This window comes from Sceloporus undulatus, chromosome 4, assembly GCF_019175285.1.
Source record: "Sceloporus undulatus isolate JIND9_A2432 ecotype Alabama chromosome 4, SceUnd_v1.1, whole genome shotgun sequence".
In the NCBI taxonomy this organism is placed as follows: Eukaryota; Metazoa; Chordata; class Lepidosauria; order Squamata; family Phrynosomatidae; genus Sceloporus; species Sceloporus undulatus.
Window position 1 is genome coordinate 30,341,823 of NC_056525.1, and position 22,560 is coordinate 30,364,382.

A 22,560-nucleotide genomic window follows, 5' to 3' on the forward strand; every position below is an offset into this window, starting at 1 on the left:
TATTATTATTATTATTATTATTATTATTATTATTATTATTATTATTATTATTGGACCAGGATTCAAATCCAACCTCTCAGCTATGGAATCCCACTCTGTGACCTTGGGAAAGTCATACTCTTTCAGCCCTAGTGGAAGGCAATGGCAAATTTCCCTTGAAGAAATGCAGTGGACCCTTGTTACACGCTGGGGTTTGGTTCCAAGATCCCCGTGTATAACAAAATCTGTGGATGCTCAAGTCCCAATTAAATATAATGACATAGCAAAATGGTGTCCCTTATAAAAAAAAAATGGAAAATCAAGGTTTGATATTTGAAATTTATACTTTTTTGGAATATTTTCAAACTGTGGATGCTTGAATCCGTGTATAAAAAATCAGTGTATATAAGAAGGTCCGACTGTATTGGCATGCACACCCCAGCCCCCCATGATAGGGCTGCCATCAGTCAGAATTAGGAAGGAACAGAACAATAACAACATTTTGCTTAGGTGAGATTTCAGCTGAGGTATTATGTCCACTTCTGGACACCACAGTTTCAGAAGAATATTGACAAGCTAGAATGTATCAAGAAGAAGGCTGTTAAGGATGAAAAACAAAACTCCATGAGGAATGATTGAAGAAGTTACGGTATATAAATTTACCTTAGAGAAGACTGGGACGATCGAGAGGTGGTAGAATAATTATCTTCAAATATCTGAAGACCTGTTGCTATTGCAGAGGATACGACCTGAACCAACTAATTCAAATTGCAAGAAAATGGATTCCAATTATACATTAAGAACTTCTTGGCAATGGAGTGAAGGGGCTTACACGTTCAAGAGCTTTTAGATGGTGGAATAAACTCCCTCAAAAGGTGGTGGACCTGCCTTCACTAGAGACTTCTTTTAACAGAGATTGGATGACCATCTGTCTGATGTCCTTTAGCCGTGGATTGGAAATGATGATTCCCTCCACTTCCACAATTCAGTGTTTTCTATGACTCTGTGGTTACATACCAATATATACACAACCTGTACAAGTACAGAAACCCAGTCCTTTGGAAAGGAAAAAGAGATCCACGGTACATTTACACCTGGCCTTCCACATTTACAACTTTGACTTTTGTAGATTTAATTATTTGTGGATTTTATTAATATGTTCTCTCTAGGTCCTCCAAAAAATTCTGCTGGAAGTTGACCATAGAGTTGCAGTGGAGGATCTAAAGATTCCTAGAGAAAACACTTCTCTAGACATTTGTAGATCCTGCAACACAATTCTATAGTCAAATTCAGGGAGATGTTGACCACAGATTTCTGCTGGAGAACCTAGAAATTCCGAGAGAAGAGTTCTCAGGTTAAAAAAATGTAATGTTTATTTATTTGTTGTTTTTTTCACCTTCACAGGGGTCCTGTGCCCCTAACAACAGTGAATGTGGAGGGACAAGTGTATATTATTTTGTAATCCTTTCCTTTCCTTTTATTATTAGAGATATGGCAGTGAGCCACATTTGTATCACTTCAGTAAGAAATGAGGGTTGCTAAGTCAATGAAGTATAAAACATGACAGCTCAAAAGTTACTCGTTCACTGAACAGATAAGGTTTGCATGCCTTCTGCAGCAGAGTGAATAAGTCCATAGACTTTGACCGCAGTGTGCTTCTTTTTTTGTACTGTTCTGTCTATCCTAATATGGGGAAATGGATAAAGTAGGTAACATTTTTAAATGGAAAAATTTATACCAGGAAATCTGGGTTCAAAAGAGTAATGATTCGGTTCAGATCAGTGAGCAGCTGAGAATTCCTATGGTTAGTGATCCTAAACCAGGCATCCTTACAATGCAATTAAATTGTAAGTTTTGAAAAGAAGTGTGTGTGTGTGTGTGTGTGTGTGTGTGTGTGGAAGGGGGGGAAGTAAAATCAAACATATCATGGATGCATAAAAATATCTGTAAATAAAGATTGGTCATTTTCTGTATGTTTCCAGGGAGAGGAGAATAAATTGCAAATTAATGTTTTTGTTAACTTAGGCCCCATACAGACAGGCCAAAACAAAGCTGCTTTGGGGTCACTTTGGCAGTATGATGTTTAAATGATGCATGCGTCCTAAGAATCCGGAAGCTGCACCAAAGCCACGGTTGCTTTGGCACGGTTTCCAGACACTTAGGACATATGCATCATTTCAATAGCATGCCTCCAAAGCAGCGGTTCCCAACCTTTGTTGGGCCATGACCCCCATTCCAGGCAAAAGTCCTGCCCGCGACCCCCCTCATTGGTTAGGAGGCGAGGAAGGGGCAGGACTTTCGACTGCCTACAAGCCCCACCGGGGAGGCCACCGGGGAAGAAGGGGCAGGACTTCTGGTCGCAAAGACCGCTGGGGTTTGTAGTCCTGGCCCTCTCACCTCCTCCTCGCGGGTGCTTTCGAGGGCACCTGCGGGGAAGGAGGCGAGGGGAGGAGGCGACCCCGGCACTCTCACCTCCTCCTCGCGGGCGCCTTCGAGGGCACCTGTGGGGAAGGAGGTGAGGGGAGGAGGCGACCCCGGCCCTTTCTCCTTGCAGTTGCTGGCGCTAGCGCTGGCACCTGCAGGGAAAAATGGAGGAGGGGGAGGCAGAGGGGAATCCCAGCCTGGAGACCCCCAAAGGGGTCGCGACCCCCAGGTTGGGAACCCCTGCTCCAAAGTGACCCAAAGCAGCTTTATTTTGGCCTGTCTGTATGGGCCTTAAGAAACTTAAAATATCCAAATCTGTCATTTTATTGAAAACTGCTGTATGATTAGTAGATGTAGATGGAGTTTCATGTTTCTAGTGTTACACCCTCATCACAGCTTAGGAAATTATTACTTAGTAACAGAAAGGCAGATATGATGTTCCTTTAGAAGCCTCTTGAAAAACAATTCTGCTTTAATTCTCCCCTCCACCTAGTTATTTATAATAATTTTTTTTTAAACACATACTTTATAACATAAAATTACATATAAGGAAAAGCAACCACAGAATAACAACAAACCTTATTTAAACATAACATAAGACACGTTTAGTACTGCAGTGTAAAACAAATCTAACTAAAGAGGGGTTACATAATTGATTCCCAACTTGCTAACTTTTGGTGATAGTTATCTACTAATATTACTAACAGATGTAAAAACCAGTGGTTATTGATTAATCAGAACTGGATATTCCAATTCTTTATTCCATTCTTGCTGTAAAGCTCTCATGTCATATTTATTTATAGATAACAGATTTTTTTATATATAAATTGTTTGGTTGTATACTTAGTTCATGTCTCTAATATTAAGGGAACCTCAGATGCACTTAAAGTTGCAGGGCCAAGTCTGGATTGTAACATATGTTTCAGTTGGAGACGTTGCCAGTTAGCTGACAGAGGTAATTTAAACTGCCCATGTGGAACAGAAAGGGGGGGGGAGATCAGAATCATAGCCAAGTATCTGATTTAAAGTAACAATTCCATTCTTGGCCCATAACTTACATAAAAACAGCTCCTTACCAATTTTCATATCTAGAACCTCTGGAGGCTTAATGGTATGCCTGAGGGTATGTAAGAAGATCTGGAAGGACAAACCTGTCCTCTTTGAGAGGAACTTGCATCCTTTTCTTTGAAATTCTAGCAGGAGATGAGCCCCCCCAAAAGTCTCCTAAACAATGCATTAAGTTTTTGAAAACACTTTTAAGGTACAAGTAGAGGAATTCCATGAATAGCACAAACAATTGTAGGTATAACATCCATTTTAATCGTGTTTACCTTACCCCACTAATATCGAGTAAACGTTTTCACCCTTCAGCCTGGATTTATTTCACAGCTAATTTGAAGTCTTGTTCAAAGCAAAAAATGAGAAATATTGTACCTGCATAAATAAAAAATATAAATAAAATGTTATACTGAATGTTGATATTCACATATGAATGCTCACTTTTCAAAATTAATTTTGTGAATACCTGAAAACTTATATTATATTATATTTCATTCATCATTCTCTTACTTTGTTGGACATGAACCAGTGAAAGCTGACAATCACGTTTAGGGTAGTGACTCCTGGTAGTTGTTAGGCATTGAGTATTGCTTTGCCAATATTCAAATGGACATGTTGGCATTTACAAAATATTATCTATTCTGCATATACCTTTTGTATGCTAAACTGCTTAGCTAAATCACACAATAAGCTTTAGTGGTGAAAGCACTAGCAGTCTCACTTGCCAGTTCCCTTGCCAATATTTCTGCTCCAGGTTATTCATTTAGCTTTATAGCAACTGGATTGATTTATTGCCTCACTACCTTTAAATCCACTCTGTTGTCTTATCTTGTGTTTACAATCTCACCTTTATTTGTACTTAAACTTCTTTAAGCTGGTAGATCTTTGATGTCTACTAGTCAATTAAGCACATTAAACAATATTTGTTCTTTTTCTACTGGACCAGCTAATTGCTTTAAAGTTTATGTGCAAGCATTTGAACTTCACATTTTTGATTAGGCAGAAGTGAGCAGAGCAAAACTGGAGCAGAAGGAAGAGATGTAATTCGCATAGCTGTAGCATCAGATGGTGTCTTAGGAATAGGACTGTGCTAATGTCTTTTAATTGTAGCCAGGACTGGAAATATTACTTCTTCAACCTTAGCAATTAAAGGAAAGTCCCAGATCCATGTGTTCTGGACACTGACAGGTATACCATTTCCTAGATTTTTTGGTTTTGTTGCTATAGCTGTAAATGGCTGACCATTTAATTTTAGTTACCTTCTGTACATGTGGTTCAGGAAATGTTTTTCTGTACATTAAAAACTCTTCAAAATATTTCTTTTTCAGCATCTGTACATCAAAATAAACTTCATGTGGTGCCAACTGAGATGCAGCTTCTAGCAAATGCTGATGAGTAAGTTTATATGGAAAAGTTGAAAATGGAAGGGAGTGATAATCAAAAATCACCCCTACTACTAACCTGGGAGTTAAGGCCTATTCAACAACTTTATACCTAAGGAGAGTAGAGCACCCAGAGATTGGAAAGAGTACTTTTTGGATCAGAACTCCCAGAATCCCTTACCCACTGGACATGCTGGATGGGGTGTTCTGGGAATTGTAGCTCAAACAATAGCTTTTTTCATCTTGGCTTTTAAACAAGCCTAAGCATATATGAGGTTGTCCTATGCTGATCTGTTCAAGGGTGCATCTTCTTCAATACTGGCTGCATTAGGACATAACACGAAGTTACGGTTTAAAGCTACATGAATTAGCCTTGGTATTGTTTCAGCATGGCACAATGGTCTGACTGTTGGATTATGACTGTGGAAACCAGGGTTTGATTCCCCATAGCCACAGAAACCCACTGGGAGACCTTGTGTGAGTCACACACTTTCATTCCAGAAAATTCTGTCATATTTTTCCCTTAGGCTTGCCATAAGTCAGAAGCATCTTGAAGGCACACAACAACAACAATTTGAACAGACCCTCTCTTCTCATCCTGCCTGGATGTGAAATGAAGATTGGGAGCATTTGTTACTGTTTTCAGCTAACTGCAGTTTGTCATTGTGTCTGAACTAGGAATACTGTGGTTAGCTTGTCCCAATAACCCAAGATTCCAATCAGGCATATCTTCCTGGTTTATTTGGATAATCTATACTTAAAACTAACCACAGTTGCCAGTTCTGATACTACAATAAACTGTGAAGATCTGTACATTGATCTAAATCTTTATGATCTTTGGGCTCCTTCATGGTAGGAGAAGTTAGGGTAAAACAGGCTAAAGCAACACAAAACTAAGGCGAAGCTGCAGCATGTCTGAGTGATGTCATTCTCTTCTCTGACTAACACTGACTGTCCTAAACATCAGGCAGAGTCCTTTCCAAATATTTCTCCTTTTAATTATACCTGTTTTGGAATAAACCTGCGATATTTTGCATACTAACCAGGCCCCTTTCCAAAAACATCTTCTTTTTTCTTTTTTCTTTCTTCTTTCTTTTGTCTGTGGGGTGATGGGAAGTATCTTTGCTCAGCTTTCAGAACAAAAGCAAACAAACAAGTTTCAGGTAATATGAAAATAACCCATTTTAATTTTTTTTTCCTTTTGGAATTCTTTAAAGGAAAGACCTGGTACAGGAGAAGGAGGTCACAATTGAAGTTTCCTCAGATGTAAGAAAGGAGGAAGAATATAAAACAAATGTGTGGAAAGGTTTCCTTATTTCAATCCCTTACTCAGCCAGTATTGGTGGAACAGCAACGCTGACTGGAACTGCCCCAAATCTCATCCTTTCAGGACAGCTAAAGAGGTATGAAGGAAAGGCACTGGTAGGGTACTGAACACAAACAAATTAAATTCCTAGGTACTATTTCCAACTGCAAGCCCACCACACTGCATTCCAAGAAAATAAAGATGTTACAGCAACTGCATCCAACAAAGGGCCCATGGGATGGGGGAGGCAGTTATCAGACTCCCATATGTTGTTATAAGAGGCACTGGCCATATCATGAGCCTAGCCAGCCATGTGGAAGTACTAGCCTGACCATCTACCTACAAAACAGTGGCAATACCTTTAGGGATTTACAAAATACTGACACCACTACTTAGAAGGCTATGTTCCATGTTCCAATCAGTTGAATCCTAAACAAGAATGTTCTTTATAGCCATGAAGGAAGTGAGAACTGAACACACGTAATTGGCCTTGGTAGTAGTAAATCCTGTAACACTGTATCACGATCAGGAACTGCACATGGCACCAGACTAGTAAAAATATGGCTCTCAGCCATTGTGGTAGAAGAAGGAAACAATGTGAATTTTTGTGATTATTACATAGTGCAGTAAAATGCAGGACAGGGGCTTCATACAGTTACGAGGAAGCAGAGGTATATCTCAGAGTTAACTGGCTTCCTTGGCCTCAACTCAGATGTCCACATTTTAGAGTTATGTAAAAAGATCTCTGCATAATTCTTTCTGCATGTATTATTATTATTATTATTATTATTATTATTATTATTATTATTATTATGTAGCCTTTTGGACCTCTGTGTGTGGTGCCATATACCCTAATGAGGCAACCTAACATGGACATTAGGCCCACACAAAGAGTGGGAACCAGTGGTGAGGACCAGCTTCTTGAATGGTCTTACATACATGAGTGACTCAACGTGACCTTGTCTCAAACTTAAATCCCTGCTCAATCATGGATATGCAGTGAGTGGGTATATGCTCATGCTTAGCTCATATCCACCATCTACCCATTTTTTAAAGGAGGACAAATGGCAATGTGGGATGTATATCTACATACGTATATGTATACAAATACATGCAAATACATCCTCTTTCATACATGATATTTGGCACCTAGCAGAATGAACATTGTAGAGGATTCTGTGAGCCAGGCATTTGAATGTTTGTCTATTCATTCTAAATTGTTTATGTCAACCTTCCTCAAGCTGGCACTCTTTAGAGGTGTTGGTCCCCCATCATAGCATGAACATTGGCCACTCTGGCTGGGGATGGTGAGAATTGTGACACAACATATCTGGAGGGTGCATGCTTATGAGCAGATGATAAGAATGGCATTTTAAGAATTACATCTGAAATATTTGGGTGACATACTGTCCCTGGATTCATATTTGCATAGCCAAAGATGTTCTATCATCTCATTTTAATCAGAATCATTTCTCCTTCTCCAAGCTTTTTTCCAGGGTGTGACCTTGTCAATTTTGGCTCATGGTTCGTGTTCGCATTTCCCCTGATGGTGCTCTTCCTTTTTCTTGGATGGCTTTGGATCTCCTTTCTTTATGGATGCATTAGCTTAAGGTACTTTTATGTCTAAATAGTTTGGTACATAGATTCCAGTCTTAGAAAAAAATAACAGGTTTAGTTGGGTCTTCCTCCAAAATGAAGATTTTTTCTTCCCTGCTGGCACCAGAACAATTCTGTCATTTATACTGGATGAATGTATGCTTTATTGTTGTGTGAAAACCTAACATGTGTGTGTGTTTGTATGTGTATGTGTGGGGTGGCAGCAATACCCAAATCTAAATGGCAAAATGAAGCAAAAATAAAAATAAAAACCCTACATTAGTGATTCTTATCTCCTTCATTCCATGCAACTGATTATATAGATTTAAGTCTACCAAAGGTTACACTACCAACTTTTTTCTCTAAGGGGCTGTAAATACAGCCCATAAGGGGCGACGGGATGCTGCCCCTTTCCTAGCTGGATCAGGGCCATGGCAACCTCTGGCACATTGCCACGGCTATATGGCACTTGGATTCCAAGTGATTTAGTGGATAATAATAATAATAATAATAATAATAATAATAATAATAATATAGACACAGCACCAGAGGAACACCATGGCCAGCATCCATAGTTTTCTATGGGCTATTAGAGTTTATTCCTGGCGTTTCACCAGCATCTGTGGCTGGCATCCTCAGAGAATGCTATACTGTATACCCACCCTCTTCCAGGTTAGCATTCCCCGAAGATGCCAGCCACAGATGCTGGTGAAACATCAGGAATAAACTCTTATAGAACACGGCCACATAGCCCAAAAAGCCCATAGAAAACTATCATTGACAACAGTTTAAAATATTGAAAACATTAAACACATTAAACGTAAAACAATTAAAAAGACCAAATTGAAAAGATGGGCCATCAGACCCATCCTAAAAATAGAGAATGTGAGAACTGATCATAGGACTTTATCACATGGGGAAAATCAGGGGTTTAAAAAGGCATTTTCCCAGGACATTCATACGTTCACAACAAAGATTTTTCCATACATCAAGCTTAAAGAGGATTTATCCCAGGAAGAACCAGGAATGCTCTAGCAACATGGGATTTCCCTGTGAATTATTTGTTGCTGGAGTATTCCTGGTTCTTCCTGGAATAATTCCTCTCTAATTGTGACATAGGAATTTTTGCTGCGATTGTCCCGGGAAAATGTCAGCATGGAAAAAATAAAGATTTTCCAGGATCTGGTCAAATCACATACAATTCTAGTGCTTCAGACTTAAGCCTGACAAATAAACAGAAGCACATTATTCATCGTTTGCTGCATCTCAAAATCCCTGATAGTTTGTTTCATCATCAGTGAGTCATCTGCATAACTGGAGGCTGGATAATATATGAGTCATACTTGAGAAATGGAATCAGCTTGTCCCCCATGTTGACATCTCCTGAAATGAGAAATCTAATGTTGTCTGTCCCTCGAAAGGTGATGAATTACTGCAGACTTTGATCTTTACACAGAAGGTTCTTTCTGCCATTGAGGAGGGCTTAATATCTCTTGCATAAACGCTAAGAGAAAGGAATTGAATGGGATAAAAAGAGTGTTGCTGCATTAGCTAATGGACAAAACTTTGGAAAGTCACTTGTCTGAAGTAAAAATCCCAGAATTCCCCTGCCAGCATGGCCACTGTACATGTATACTGCAAGCAATAGCCCAGAAAAGTACCCTGGGACTGGGTAGCAAAATTCAGCTTACTATGTTTTAAACCGTGTAATCTTATCTGTATTTACTCCAAAGCAGATACCTTGAGTTTAGTAGGAGATCCATGTAATCATTCATGGGATTGCAGCGTTAACCCCCAAAGCCACATTCATATATATATATATATATTAAAAATTCTCTAAATCCTGCAACTCCTCAACAGGTTGGCCTTACTCCCACTCTATATTATATCAGTTTCATATTATTTAACATTTTCTTTGCATTCCTGCTTCTTTTTCAAGATCTGCTAAGCTGCTGCTAAAGAAGGTCCTCTGATAAATGGATGAAAGGAGATAGATCTTGGGCTTTTTCAGTGATGTCGCCTTCTCTTGAGAAAAATTCTCCAGAGTGATGTGTCTTATGAATTTAGTATAAATTCACCCATAACCCACAATCTGTAAAATACTTTTCCAGGAACTATTAGGTTGACTGAATAGTGTTAAAGTAATTTCAATCTGCTTTAATTGCTTGCTTTCAACTGGTGGTACTGTCTTTGTGTGTGGCTTTTGTGCTTCATACAGGAAAAGTCAAACAGCAAAGTGTCCTTTGTGTAGGGATGCCAGGATGCAAACTGGAAAGGGCTCCTGTGTTGAACCATTTCTTGTTATCTGCTTCTGTGATATTCTCTCATCTGCATAACCCAGTGGCATCACTAGGGGTGTGTGGCTTGCACTAGGTGACACCTGAGAAGAGAGGTGACACCCAATTGGGCCCTCCTTGTGCTGTGGGGTGAGAAGGGATGAGTGCATCCTCCAGGTTTTGCTGGGGTGGCAATTTTATCCTCAAGAGGATGGAACTGGCAAAACCACCTCAGATTACTCCTTCCCTAAGAAAACCCTATGAAATTCCTAAGGGCATGATAAGTCAACAGGGAACTTGAAGGCATATACTCACATAGAAAGTGTTTGTAAAATCAGCATGGTGTTGTGCTTAGAATATTGGACTATGGCTCTAGAAGCCAGTATTTCAATCTTTGCGTGGCCATAGAAACCCACTGGGTGACCTTAGCCAAGTCACACTCGCAGCTGCAGGAGGAGGCAGTGACAAAACCCCTCTAAGCAAATCTTGCCAAGAAAAGTGTGTGATAATAATAATAAAATAATAATAAAATTTATTTGTATTTTCCCACCTTTCCCAGGTGGATCAAGGTGGGATTACAGCCTAACAGTAACAGGGGGCAGGTGCCAATTTTCAGACCTGGAGGCTGCATCTGCATCTCTGGCTGTACCAGAAGTGATGCTGCTGCCATTTTGTGCTGTTTTTTTCCTTGTATCTTGGGGATTGGTGAGGAGGAGGGTTCATGTGTGTGCATGAATGAGGTAAATTGAGTCATTTGCTGATGGTTTCTTGGCATTTAAAGCCATTTGCAGGTTAAAAAGTGCTGAAAATTAGGCTAATTGTAAAACTTTGGTGGGGACTATGAGGCTTTTTGGGGTGCTGGGAATGCTCCAGGGAAGGAAAAAAGTGAAGCTGACGCTGGAGGGCTGCATGTGGCCTTGGGACCTTACTTTTTGCTGCATTAATTCAACGAAGCAAAACAAAAGAAACTTAAAACCACAAAAACCAGAATGTAAAAGCCCCAGCCACCAAGAACATCCAAGAAATATACAGCCAAAGGTCCTTAAAACAACAACAATGGTTTTAATCCATTGGTAAGATAATATTTATAATCCCTATACTTTTCTGCAAAGGAGTTTCTTGCAGTCATTTTCAGGAATGAGCCAATGCTATTTGATGGGGAAGTGCATGATCTTGAGAATATTCGAATTAAACATTTTAAAAAATCCTCTTCCCATGTTGTCAAGGGGCTGCAGAAAGAAGAAATCAGAAATAAGAGCTGATGCTGAAGCCAGAGCCAAGGCAGTAATAACAGAGGACTATCAGAAACTGGGGCCAATAAAGTAAGTCACAATGAAAACAATACAAAGAGGGCAAAAAATATTAGGGAAAGAGGAAGCAGAGTTTGTGCCAGAGAGGCAGACTGATTACAGTTATACATGTCTAGTTCTTCACATTTCAGAGTATGTAAAAACCGGCAGCCTGGGTCAGACATGAGGATGCTATAGTGCTGCATTCAGTAGTTAGCTGTTGCCTTTGGATAATAGTGAGGGTTGTATTTTAAGATTTAAATTGGATTTTGTGCCATTAGCTGCTCAGCTGATAGGCAGAGAAATGCATATCAATACTGCAACTGTCATTTAAATTTGATTGAAAACCCTACCCACCCCATTCCATTGCCTCATGTGATTATAGCATCACTGGTAGAAATGGGTGAACCCACTTGAGCAAGGATGGGAAACTTGTGTGAGAGTCAAGAGACAATTTCCACTCAGCCCCCCTTTCAGGCCACACCTCCTCCACTCCAAGACCAACTATCTCTCATTTATGTTGGAGTCCCTTCCAAAATGGTAACATGAAATGATGTGTTGTTTCCTGTTACCATTTTGAGAGGGACTGCAGAGGGAAAAGGAAGTATTTGGGTAGGGTGGTTGTTTTGTGCGGTTTTGGAGCAAAAATTGACAAGAAATTGGGCAATTAAAAAAAAATCCGGGAATGGGGGCTTTGGAGGACTGATGAGGTTTTCAAGAGCCACAAAGTGAGATCCAGTGTATGTGTCCCAAAGGGATACTACAGCCAGTGCTGCTCTTGAGGCTGTGCTTAGATTGGCTCAAAATTGTTCCAGCTCTGTCCTAAAACCAGTTGGATTTAGAGTAGACCGAGTGAATTGATGGGATTTACGTAAGCATTCACTTTCTATTCAGCAGTTGATTCAATGGAACTACTCTGATTGGGAGTAGTAATTGGATGTAGGCCTCTGGGATATGGGATATGACAATTCTTCACATGACCAAGTTACCTTTTGGATTACAAGTGCCAGAATCCCTCATATAGTCTGTAGTGTGAAAAAGTAATGTTTCCCGTGCTCTGGATAAATTTCTGTCCTGCCTAGTTTCTGGGAAAAAGAATTTTTGGCCAACATCATACATCACAGTTGTGCAGTGTAAATCAACAGTGGTCCCAAACTTTTGGCTTCCAGGTATTTTGGACCTCAACTCTCAGAAGGTCCAGCCACGTTAGCCAACAATCAAGAATTCTGGGAGCTGAAGTCAAAAACATCTGGAGGACCAAATTTTGGGAGTCACTGCTTCTATAGTTTTCGCTTTGGTTCCCTAGAGACTCAACCTTTCACAATTCCTGGCTGTGGGCCCATGCCACTGGGACTTCTGGGAGTTGAAGTTCAAATCATCTGCAGAGCCACAGTTTGGGAACCACTGAGTTACAGTAAACCCATTGAATCAACTGCCAATAGTAAATCAATATTTATATAAGTTTAGGTCATGGTATAGCTCTGGAGTGAATTTCTAATTTCAGAGTCAACCTGAAGCAGATGACATATGGCTTAATTACCTCTGCTAAATTATTTAAGCAGGGGATAGGCTAATTATCCAATTAGTCAATCATTTGAGTTTGAAATTGTGTAGCACAGTCTGCTCATGAGCGATCCACAAATAAAGACTTGCTAAAGACTTCATGAATAATCATTTATTTAATGATCACAGGAAAGTTCGCTAGAAAAGTTCTGCACAGGAAACTGAGGGGGCTTGGTGTTATAAATTATTCAGCGTCAATCATTCCATTAACTCCCATGTTGAGTCAGATGAATTCTTAAAAATGCATATTTAACAGCTAGGTAATTTTGTTTTTATATTTGAGAAGATATATATGAGAATATACACCAACATGGGAACTAGTGAAGACATGTCAGCTGATTCTTCATTAAAGACGCCTCTTCCTATCCCATCATCATTTTGATAGGATGTGCTAAAGGCTGAACCTGTGCAAAACCTCTTCTTCTATAATGAACCATTTCCCCTTCACATTTGTATTTGGAGGGATGTTTGGTGGGATGCAGGAGCAGAATTTAAAACAAAGTGTGGACTGCATGTTGTCCCCTAATAAAAAGGGATGCTTTTTTCCCTCCAAAATGCCCTCTAGGGAGTTTGGAGGGCATTCCCATCATGTTTGGAGCCCCCCAGAGCCACCAAGTCTCAAAGAGCATTTTGAGATTTTTCTCAATACTTATTCAATAATCTATGTTTTATGTGAAGTTGAAGGCTTTCACAGCCGGCATCCATAGTTTTTTGTGTTTTTTGGGGGCTATGAGGCTGTGTTCTAGAAGAATTTATTACTGACATTTCACCAGCAGCTGTGGCTGGCGTCTTCAGAGAAATTCTGAAGATGTCAGCCACAGCTGCTGGCGCAGTGTCAGGGATAAACTCTACTAGAACACGGCCTCATAGCTCAAAAAACCACAAAAAACAATCTTTTGCTTCTCATTTTATTATTAGATGGAAATGTAAAAGCCTACCTCCCTTTGCAACAAATATAGCCTTTGAGGATATTAATTGAGAAAAAAAAACCAGTCCACAATTATCTTGTTTATTTTACTCACCTGTGTTGTTAGTTTTCATTAGTTCCGAGAGCTTGGAAAAGTTCCATTTTGGAGTGCAACTTCCAGAATTCTTCCAGACAGAGGCTGACAGCTGTCAGGAGATGTAATTTTTTAAAATAGCTTTACTAAGTTCTGGTTTTATTATGTTTCTATCTGGTGAATTGTATTTTAAACTTAATTTTTAAAGGCTGACTATAAACAGCACAAAGCTAAACAAAACACCATATTTCAACTAATATCTGAAAAATGATTTACAAAGGCTTCAGTATTAAAGACTGGTTATGAAATGACCCCTTTGAATCATTATACACCAGCAACCTGCAAAGTGTCATTGAAAGAATCAAAGGCCTCTAAGCACAGAAAGACCATTAAGTCAGCCATGGTCAATTTGATTAGCTGCTCCAGATTTCTTCTAAATGGTTTTTGTATCTCCTCTTCCTTAAATCTCATGCAGGAGTTCCTAACCTTTTCAAGACAGATAATGTGGGAATAGAATAAAGTATAATTAAACAATTTTTCTTTAGCATTCAGTAATAACAGGGGCTGAGCAACTTTGGCTGGTCTGAGGGCCAATTTTCTGCTGCTAGGGCCCTTGGAGAACTGAATGAACTGAAAATAAATAAATAAAATGAAAATGAAAATGAAAATGAAAATGACTGCCCAGTTCTAATGTTGAAATATGGGCATTAAAAAAAAACTTTGCAGGAGCTGTGATGCATTTTAAAAGTGAATTGCCAACCCGGGAGGCTTGTAGGATAGCTTTCTGATCCTGCCCTGTTCACAACAAATACTGAGTTTTTCAGTCATGGTCTTAATGATTTTAACATTAGTTTTTAGAACATGCTACACTAAGCTTAATTATAAGCTGTTTCAGATCTTGGGGAAAAAACCATATGTAGTAATTGTGTTGAAAAGAGATTAGAATCCATCTTTCCATCTTTGCTGTCCAGCATACATTGTATGTAGGTTCTTTAGATATATTTGGAATTTTGGTAAAATGCAGGATTGCTAAATATCTGAAAACAGCCAATGAACGGAGATTCTGTGTCAGACTTGGCAAAAGTGCAGCCCCCCTTCCTGATATTAGAATCAGGGAGTTGGTATGGTTCTCATGAGCCATTGAGTCCATCCCCCAGTTCAATGCAGCATCTCCAGCTAAAGCATCCCTAGGAGGTAGCTGTCCAGACCTTTTGAAGATTCCAAAGAATGAGACTCAGCCACCTTCTCTAGGCAATTGGTTCCATTGCTGAACCATCCTTCTGTCAAGATGTTTTTTTCTAATGTTCAGTCAAAAATTACACCCCTGTAACTTCAAACAATTAGACCTAGTCCTATCCTCTAGGGAAGCAGAGAACAGGCCTGCTTCTGTCTCAGTCTCTCTGTGGCAGTCCCTGAGGTATTTATCATCCTTGTTGCCCTTCTCTGAACCCACTCCAGCTTGTCTATATCTTTCCTAAAAGGAGGCACCCAGAACTGAATGTAGTACTTCAGATGAGGCCTAACCAGCACAGAATATAGAGGGAATATTATTTCCCTTGATTTGGAAATTATGGAACTATTAATGCAGGCTAAGAGAGCATTTGCCTTCTTTGCTGCAGCATCACACTGGTGGTTCATGTTTAATTTTTGATAAACATTGAAATTCTTTATTACTGTCAAAGACCAGCATCAATATAAAATATAACATAGAAAAATAAAATAATACACATAAAAAAATTGCTTGGGATAAAAATCTGCCAACTGGAAATGTAAATAATTCATTCGTGTTACATTTAAGATAGCTTCATTTAAAATAAAATAAAAATAAATCTTTATGGGTTTCCGCCTTTAAGATAGAAATAATAAAGGTAGATTAGTAATATAATATTTTAACCAGACATGCAGTACCAGACATGACACAATATTATGTGTTTAACTTTGATCAGTTGTTCTTTTCCTACAAGTGATTGCCAGTGCAGAAAATTGTGCCATTTTATAAGTTATATGTGAGTTCCAGTCTGATAATAGGTAATTTAAATAAAAAACTTCAGATCTCCCAGGTACATTCAAAAGTATAGGAGTGATCAAATCTCTGCGAGCATTGCCATAAAAACGGCAGTGAAACAATACGTGTCCAACATTTTCTATATCTCCTGAGTTACAGAGGCATGTTCACTCATAAACAGGAGTCTTACTAAATGCACCCTCCAGTAATGCTGATGGGAGAACGTTTAATCTAGCCAGTGCGAAAGCTATTCTATATCTAGGGTTCGATGGGTTCATGATGTAGTTTGGCACAGTAAGCGGTCCTATACTGTCCCAATAAGAAAAGTAGTTTCAAGACTGAGTTCTATGGTTTTGGAATTGTGTGTCCTTTATGCGCTGCATAATGGCTGTTTTAGCTTTAGAATATCTCATAGACTGAAGGGTGTTAGTTGTGAGTCCCAGATTTTGGAGTTTTGTAGTCAGAGAGTTTTTCCATTTAGATGGAAAAGTATCTGCCAAAATTAATGGTGTAAATCCCACAGGAAGAATAATCCCAAGGTCCTTTTCACATGTAGTACTACTGAACCAAGTTTCCCCCATCCTATACATATGCACTTGGTTTCTTCATTGCATTGACTCATTGCACTTTTGTTTGCTACAGGTTTGCTGAACAGGCAGTATTTGTTCTTTTCTGCCTGTTTGCCATCCTACTCTTCTCCAGAGACCCTAAATTCATCACAGGCTGGGCAAGTTTATTCACACCAGGGTAAGAATTTCCCTTCATCCACAGGTTTGGATGTCTGTGCTCTTTCACAATGTGTTCAGTGGTAACATACACGTGTACCTTGTTTTAAGGTGTTTTGCTAATATGGTGTTTTGATTATACAGCGCAGTGCCAGTTTGCTACTTGCGCTCAGTCTGTTTACCAGGGACGTAGCGAGGATTTTGGGAGAGGGGGGGTCCAGACTAAGTGCCACCATTTTAATGGGGCTTGGGTGCCTTGGCACAGCGGTACACACCATTCATTGTATCTAATGGAAGGGAGGGTCCGAACCCTACGGACCCCCCCCCTTGGCTACGTCCCTGTGTTTACAGTACTTTGTGTCTCAATGTCATATATATGCATCTTTTGCACCTTTTTTAGGCCAAGCACTATGGTGCCTTTAATCACTAATAATGTCAATATGTTTTTAGTTTTTTATATGCTTTGGCAAGTGAAAAAAAGGCTGTGATTTCCTTTAAGGCAATATCTGCTTTATGATAGTGGTGCATGTGTATGTGTGTGTATCTCCCTCATTCATATGAATTCATAGTAAGCCAATCATCTTGCCTCTCGGAATGCTATCATGGACTTAATCACACAGTCCTTTGACATGTCTCAATCCTTGCTAGAAACTGCATACACTACATTTCAACCTTTTCTCATAACCAAGAGAATTTGAGAATGCCTGACTATGATGATGACAAATTACAGATGCAGAAGTGAGAATGGGAGAGAGAAAGCCATTGGCTATCTTTCTCTATTCCTTTCTTCCTTGCTTGCTGTTCCTACCTGCTCAAGTCATGGCATGAGATTTATTGTTATTTCTTATTTATTAAAATACTAATATCCGGCCCTGTATCTCAGGATTTTAGAGCAGGGGACATACAAAACAGTTAACAAGTAAAAAAAAAATTCCAGATTAAGAAAATAAAATAGTTTAAACATGATTAAAACATATTAAATGGGACAACAAGTTAAAACAGCTTAAATGGCTACAACAGTTAAAACCTCAGTTAACAAAGGAGATATATTCCTGGTCATTACATCTTTAACAGAAAGTTTGGTACAAAAGATAGAAGTAACTGGAAAGATTAGGGATATTTTCCTACACTCCAAAAGAGAAGAGCAGTTCAACACGTTTCAGCAATTTATTTTTATTCATACCTAACACATGTGAAATGAAACAACCAGGTCAGATAAGCTTTGCATCAGTAAACAAAAACATTTTGATCCTCATAGAGACTACCTCCATGTTTCTTCCAAAATATATCCAGGTATGACTTTATCTTTCAGTAGCCTCTGGTCTTGTTATGATTTCCATTTGGTGACCAAACTTATAGCTCTAAGATTTATTAACTTGCTGTTAATAAACAGGGGTAGCTGTTAAGGCATTCTTATCTGCTCTTCCCTTATCTCCGTTTTGCTGCTCATGCATGTTAAGTAAGGACTCCTGGAGGCAACTGCTGCTTACCTTGCCTGTTGGATCTGCTAGATCCAATTGGATCTGCTAGAGTAGAATCCCACTCTACCCACTCTATCTCAAGCTTTGTTTATTGTGCCATTTATTGCAGACACATTACTGCAATCAGACACTGACGGTCAGTATTTCTCCAGCCATCCTTTACCAACCTTCCAGTGTTGATGCTGTTAAACATTCAGCTAGAAAAGGATGAAGAATAAGTGAGGAAGTGGGTGTAAAAAGCTTTTATAACAAAGAGCTTCACTATGCCCTGATATGTACATTTAAAGTACATTAATAAAAATTCAAGTCTTGACTTGGCACTGGCACTGCAAAGAAACCAAACTTGGTGTCAATTGTACCGCCAAGGGGAAGGTATTCCACATTTGGAATGCAACTGCTGAGAAGTCCCTTTCACATGCCCTCCCACACCATATTGCTCCCATTAGTAGGAAACAGGTAAACCTTGTATCACAGCATCATAATTATGAAGTAAGAATATAGCTCCCTTGGAGAATAAATGTATATCATGCATGCAAAATAACAATTCTTAATTTTCTTTGGGCCATGGATGTTTTGAAAATTTGATGAAAACTGTAGAAATTTCTGCCCAGAAAAATGCAGTTAAATGTAATGTTCAAAGTGACCGAAAAGAAATGAGTGGGAAAAGGTTGGCAGCTGGTTTATAGACCTTCTGAAGCCCATCCATGAATCCCATAGGTGTCTATGGAAGACAGGTTAAGAACCCTTGGTGAAAAGCATTACATTACATACAGGCTTGAAGGAAAAGTACTAAAATGTAGATGGACTTCTTCCTAAAGCTTGGAAGCATTACTTTTTGGCCCACAACTCCCAGTATCCCCCAGATAGTATACTGGTAGGCCATACTGGCTTGGGAATTCTGAAGCTATAGTAAAAATAAAAATAAAAAATGCCAACCTCTGGTTCTACCCAAGGTCCTGCAGACCCTCTGCCCATCTGGATATACAATTTTGGTTTATTATTTGGTTTTGGATGAGAAGTGCTCCATATTTTCTAATAATGACTATTAAACTTGTCTTGGCTATAAAAGTTAAATATAACCAGTAGCATTTCAAATGACTTTCTGAAGTAGTTTAAGAATATGCTTCAAGTATTTTTGCTTAATGAAATCAAGGGTCATTCAATCAAAAGTTGTTATTTCTCATCAGTGGTAAAATTCCATAAAGATGTTGCAATTTCTGACCAAATTAGACTCAGTAGATTTACTTCTGACTTCTCAACAGCCAGTTCAAAAAACAGTGATTCCAAAAGGTTCCCATTCATATGTGGACGAGGGGCCTTTTGGAATCGATTTGGCATAGCGGAGCAGAGCCAGATCGAGATTCAGATCTTTCAGTACGTGGGAATGACCACAAAATCTGGCACCTTTCTTCCACCTACATGGAATTCTCACTCCCTTCCTCCCTGTTAGGTTTGTCACAGATGCTGTAACTGGAGTCACGATTGTGACAATACTGTTCTTCTTCCCATCAAAAAGACCAACACTTAAATGGTGGTTTGACTTGAAAGGTAAGTTGCTGTTTTACCAAACCTTGGGCCCAGTTTGTCATCTGTGTTTTCTTTATAACTGACCGTAAAACTAGGTGTGAAATGGAAGGCTTTCACGGCTGGCACCATAGTTTTTATGAGGTTTTCGGGCACTTGTATGCCAGTGTTCTTTGAAGATGCCAGCCACAGATGCTGATGAAACGTCAGGAATAGCCTCTCCCAGAACACGTCCACATAGCCCGAAAAAACCATAAAAAACCATAAAACCAGGTTTCATCACACTCTGTATATGAAGTTATGAGGTTACAACTTCCTGAACCATTCATCCATAGAGGAATTAACAATTTTCAACCAATAAAGCAAGGGAAACAAAAGGGAGAGAGTATCACTACTGGTGTGGCCTAGAGCTTTGGAAAATTATTAGGATGCACAACAACACATAGAATACCCTAGTCAGCCTGGCCAGCCACCCTACTTGATAGGGGATTCTGGAAGATGTAGTTCACACAAATAGTATTCCCAGATTTTGCCCTTTCTTAATAGGCAGAATGATAAAGTGATCTATTACCCCGCTGACACTTTAGGCCTATACTTATGGGCCAAAAAGGCCCATGCTCCCCCTTCCTCATGTTGTCCTGTACAGACAACACAGGCCATTAGCCCTGGGCTGGGATAGACATCTGGATGCTGATCTGGCAATTCCAAACCAATCCCAGCCCAAAAGGGCCTTGACCTGGAGCATATAGACCTGCTGTTTGGAGCAGAATTTCCTTCAAACTCCACAGTGACAACTGGCACACCAAATGGCCCTTTGCACCATGTTCCTGTATGCCTCTGCTGTCATGTCTTCTCAGAAGCCCCCTAATCGTGGCCCGTAACATTGGATGAGGGCATCATGGGTGTAGCCAGATTTCCCATTTCCACCTTTATGGGCTTCAATGGGGGTCTTCTGAGGAGATTTGGCTGTGGAGGCAGGTATAGGGTACATGACAGTTACAGATTTATGGTGCAGCAGCAGGCAGGCATGTAAACATCTGCCCATTGCCATGCAGGCTGGAGCACTGACCTGCCTGTATGCTATACTGCCCATCTACTTAGGATGTAGTTCCTAGGAAAATGATGTTTCCATTGTAAGGGATTTTTCCTCAGTGAAAATTCACAGATTGCCTTATCACAATCTATTGCTTTCTCCTTCCTTCCTTCCTTCCTTCCTTCCTTCCTTCCTTCCTTCCTTTCTGATGGAGCCTCTCCTCCCTGTGCCAATTAAGTGCTTCAGGGGTAGGACCAATGTGCTCATAGACATCTAGAACATTCAGTTAAATTCTATTTGCATTTTTGCAGATGGTGTGATTTTACTTATTTTTTATATTGGTCATATATAAGCCAACCAAATGTTGACTTTAGTAATGACAAGGAGTCATTCTGTCCTTACCCTTAATCTGTTAATAAGACTTTTCTTGTGCAACAGGATGTCTTCTTTTGCAAAAATCTATTTATGAGCTTTGCAAGGGATGAGATCTGAATCCTTCTTTGCCGTAAATCTCACAATAATTGAGCTGGAAGTGGAAAATTAACACTGCAAAGCCAAAGTGCAAACTAAAGGAAACGGGGAGAAAAATCCCCACCTGATGTGTCAAGATAACATTTTCAAGTGAAGAATGCTTCATGCACTGAGTTGTGAAACTCACTTGACAAAAATACCCAATTTACATACTGACTAAGGCAAGTGTGTACTCTAAAGCGGTGACTACAGGCTTCACTTCCAAGAATTTCATTTATTGGCCATGCTGGCTGGGACTTCTGGGAGTTGTGGTCCAAAATATCTGAAGGACCAAAGTTTGAGAATGACTCATGTAATGCTAAGATGGCAAAATAGAAGGGAATGGAGACAGCCCATGGGATGTAGGACAAGTACTGTTCCCCTGTGTCTGGAAATGGGAAAGAATGTCTCCCATCAGCTTATTCATTTATTGTGTAGATTTGCCAAAGCCCTGATATGGTGTATTCCCACCTTATGTTTGCAATGCTTTCTTTGAAAAATGGATTACTTCCAGGGGTGGAAGCCACACAGTTCCTCCCTGTCCTCAAGCTGGAGCAAAAATATATAATATTTTATGTTGACTAATGTAATTTTTAAGGGTGGTCAAAGTGCAGCTCATGAGTTACGTGGTGACAAGGGAATGTTATAAACCTTTAAGAAGCACCATTGGCTATTTCAGGTCATTCTGAACCCCTCTGTCTGTGTTTTCAATCTAGGAAGGTCATGTCTTAAAATTGCAAGTGAAAATCACTTCTGGTTTGGGGGTATGGGGAAGACCCTTGGCCTACATGGGGAGGATATCCCGGGGGGGGGTATCCAAAAATATCCAGTTGCCACCCTTAGGTTTCTTGATGGTGTGATTGGCTGTTTTAGGGTCCAAAAGCCTTTTTGGGGGATAGAAGTGCATGGTATCTGAGGGGTGCCCAGAAATGGGGCAGATGTGCTTCTCCAAGGTTCTGGGAAGGGGTGGACCCATATTCCCTGGAAGTTGTTAACCCTGGCTTTAAAATAAATCTTTAAAATAACTTTCCATGCAGTTTGTTCACAAGCAGATGAGTGTTTTCAGAAGAGTTCCAGTGTGTGTGTGTATGTGTGAATCTCCTTGTAAACAAGATACATGGGGAGCATGCATCTTCCCCTTTAAAGGAAAAAAATGTCCTGTTAAAGGTAAAACACTATAATTTTGTAGCAGTTGTAGCAGAGGAGCAGAGACTGGTGGGAATGGATGGGAATGGAGACAGCCCATGAGATGCATGTATGATGTCTAGCCCAGTCCTTCAGCACTGTTTCAGTGGAAAGGGCCCTCTATTCATACCTCTGTTTAAGCTTTGTTGGGCAACACATGACCCTTTCCTGCTCTCACTACAGCCCACCAGTGCCTGGGAAACTGCACTCACTTTTCTCAGG

The 22,560-nt window shown here is 39.7% G+C and overlaps 2 protein-coding genes across 3 annotated transcripts in view; one reads left to right on the plus strand and one right to left on the minus strand.

Annotated features, from left to right (window-relative positions):
* Positions 1 to 22,560, minus strand: part of NCOA3 (nuclear receptor coactivator 3) — a 1,019,275-nt gene that overhangs the window by 880,501 nt on the left and 116,214 nt on the right. The gene's annotated exons all lie outside the window — the stretch shown is intronic.
* The window catches only part of SLC13A3 (solute carrier family 13 member 3), a 76,324-nt gene that overhangs the window by 35,077 nt on the left and 18,687 nt on the right, over positions 1 to 22,560 (plus strand). The window contains exons 4-9 of the mRNA XM_042465932.1: positions 4,791 to 4,857; positions 6,062 to 6,247; positions 7,636 to 7,761; positions 11,249 to 11,344; positions 16,523 to 16,627; positions 19,537 to 19,634. Of these exons, the coding sequence (XP_042321866.1) occupies positions 4,791 to 4,857; positions 6,062 to 6,247; positions 7,636 to 7,761; positions 11,249 to 11,344; positions 16,523 to 16,627; positions 19,537 to 19,634 (678 nt within the window). The remainder of the gene's footprint in view (positions 1 to 4,790; positions 4,858 to 6,061; positions 6,248 to 7,635; positions 7,762 to 11,248; positions 11,345 to 16,522; positions 16,628 to 19,536; positions 19,635 to 22,560) is intronic.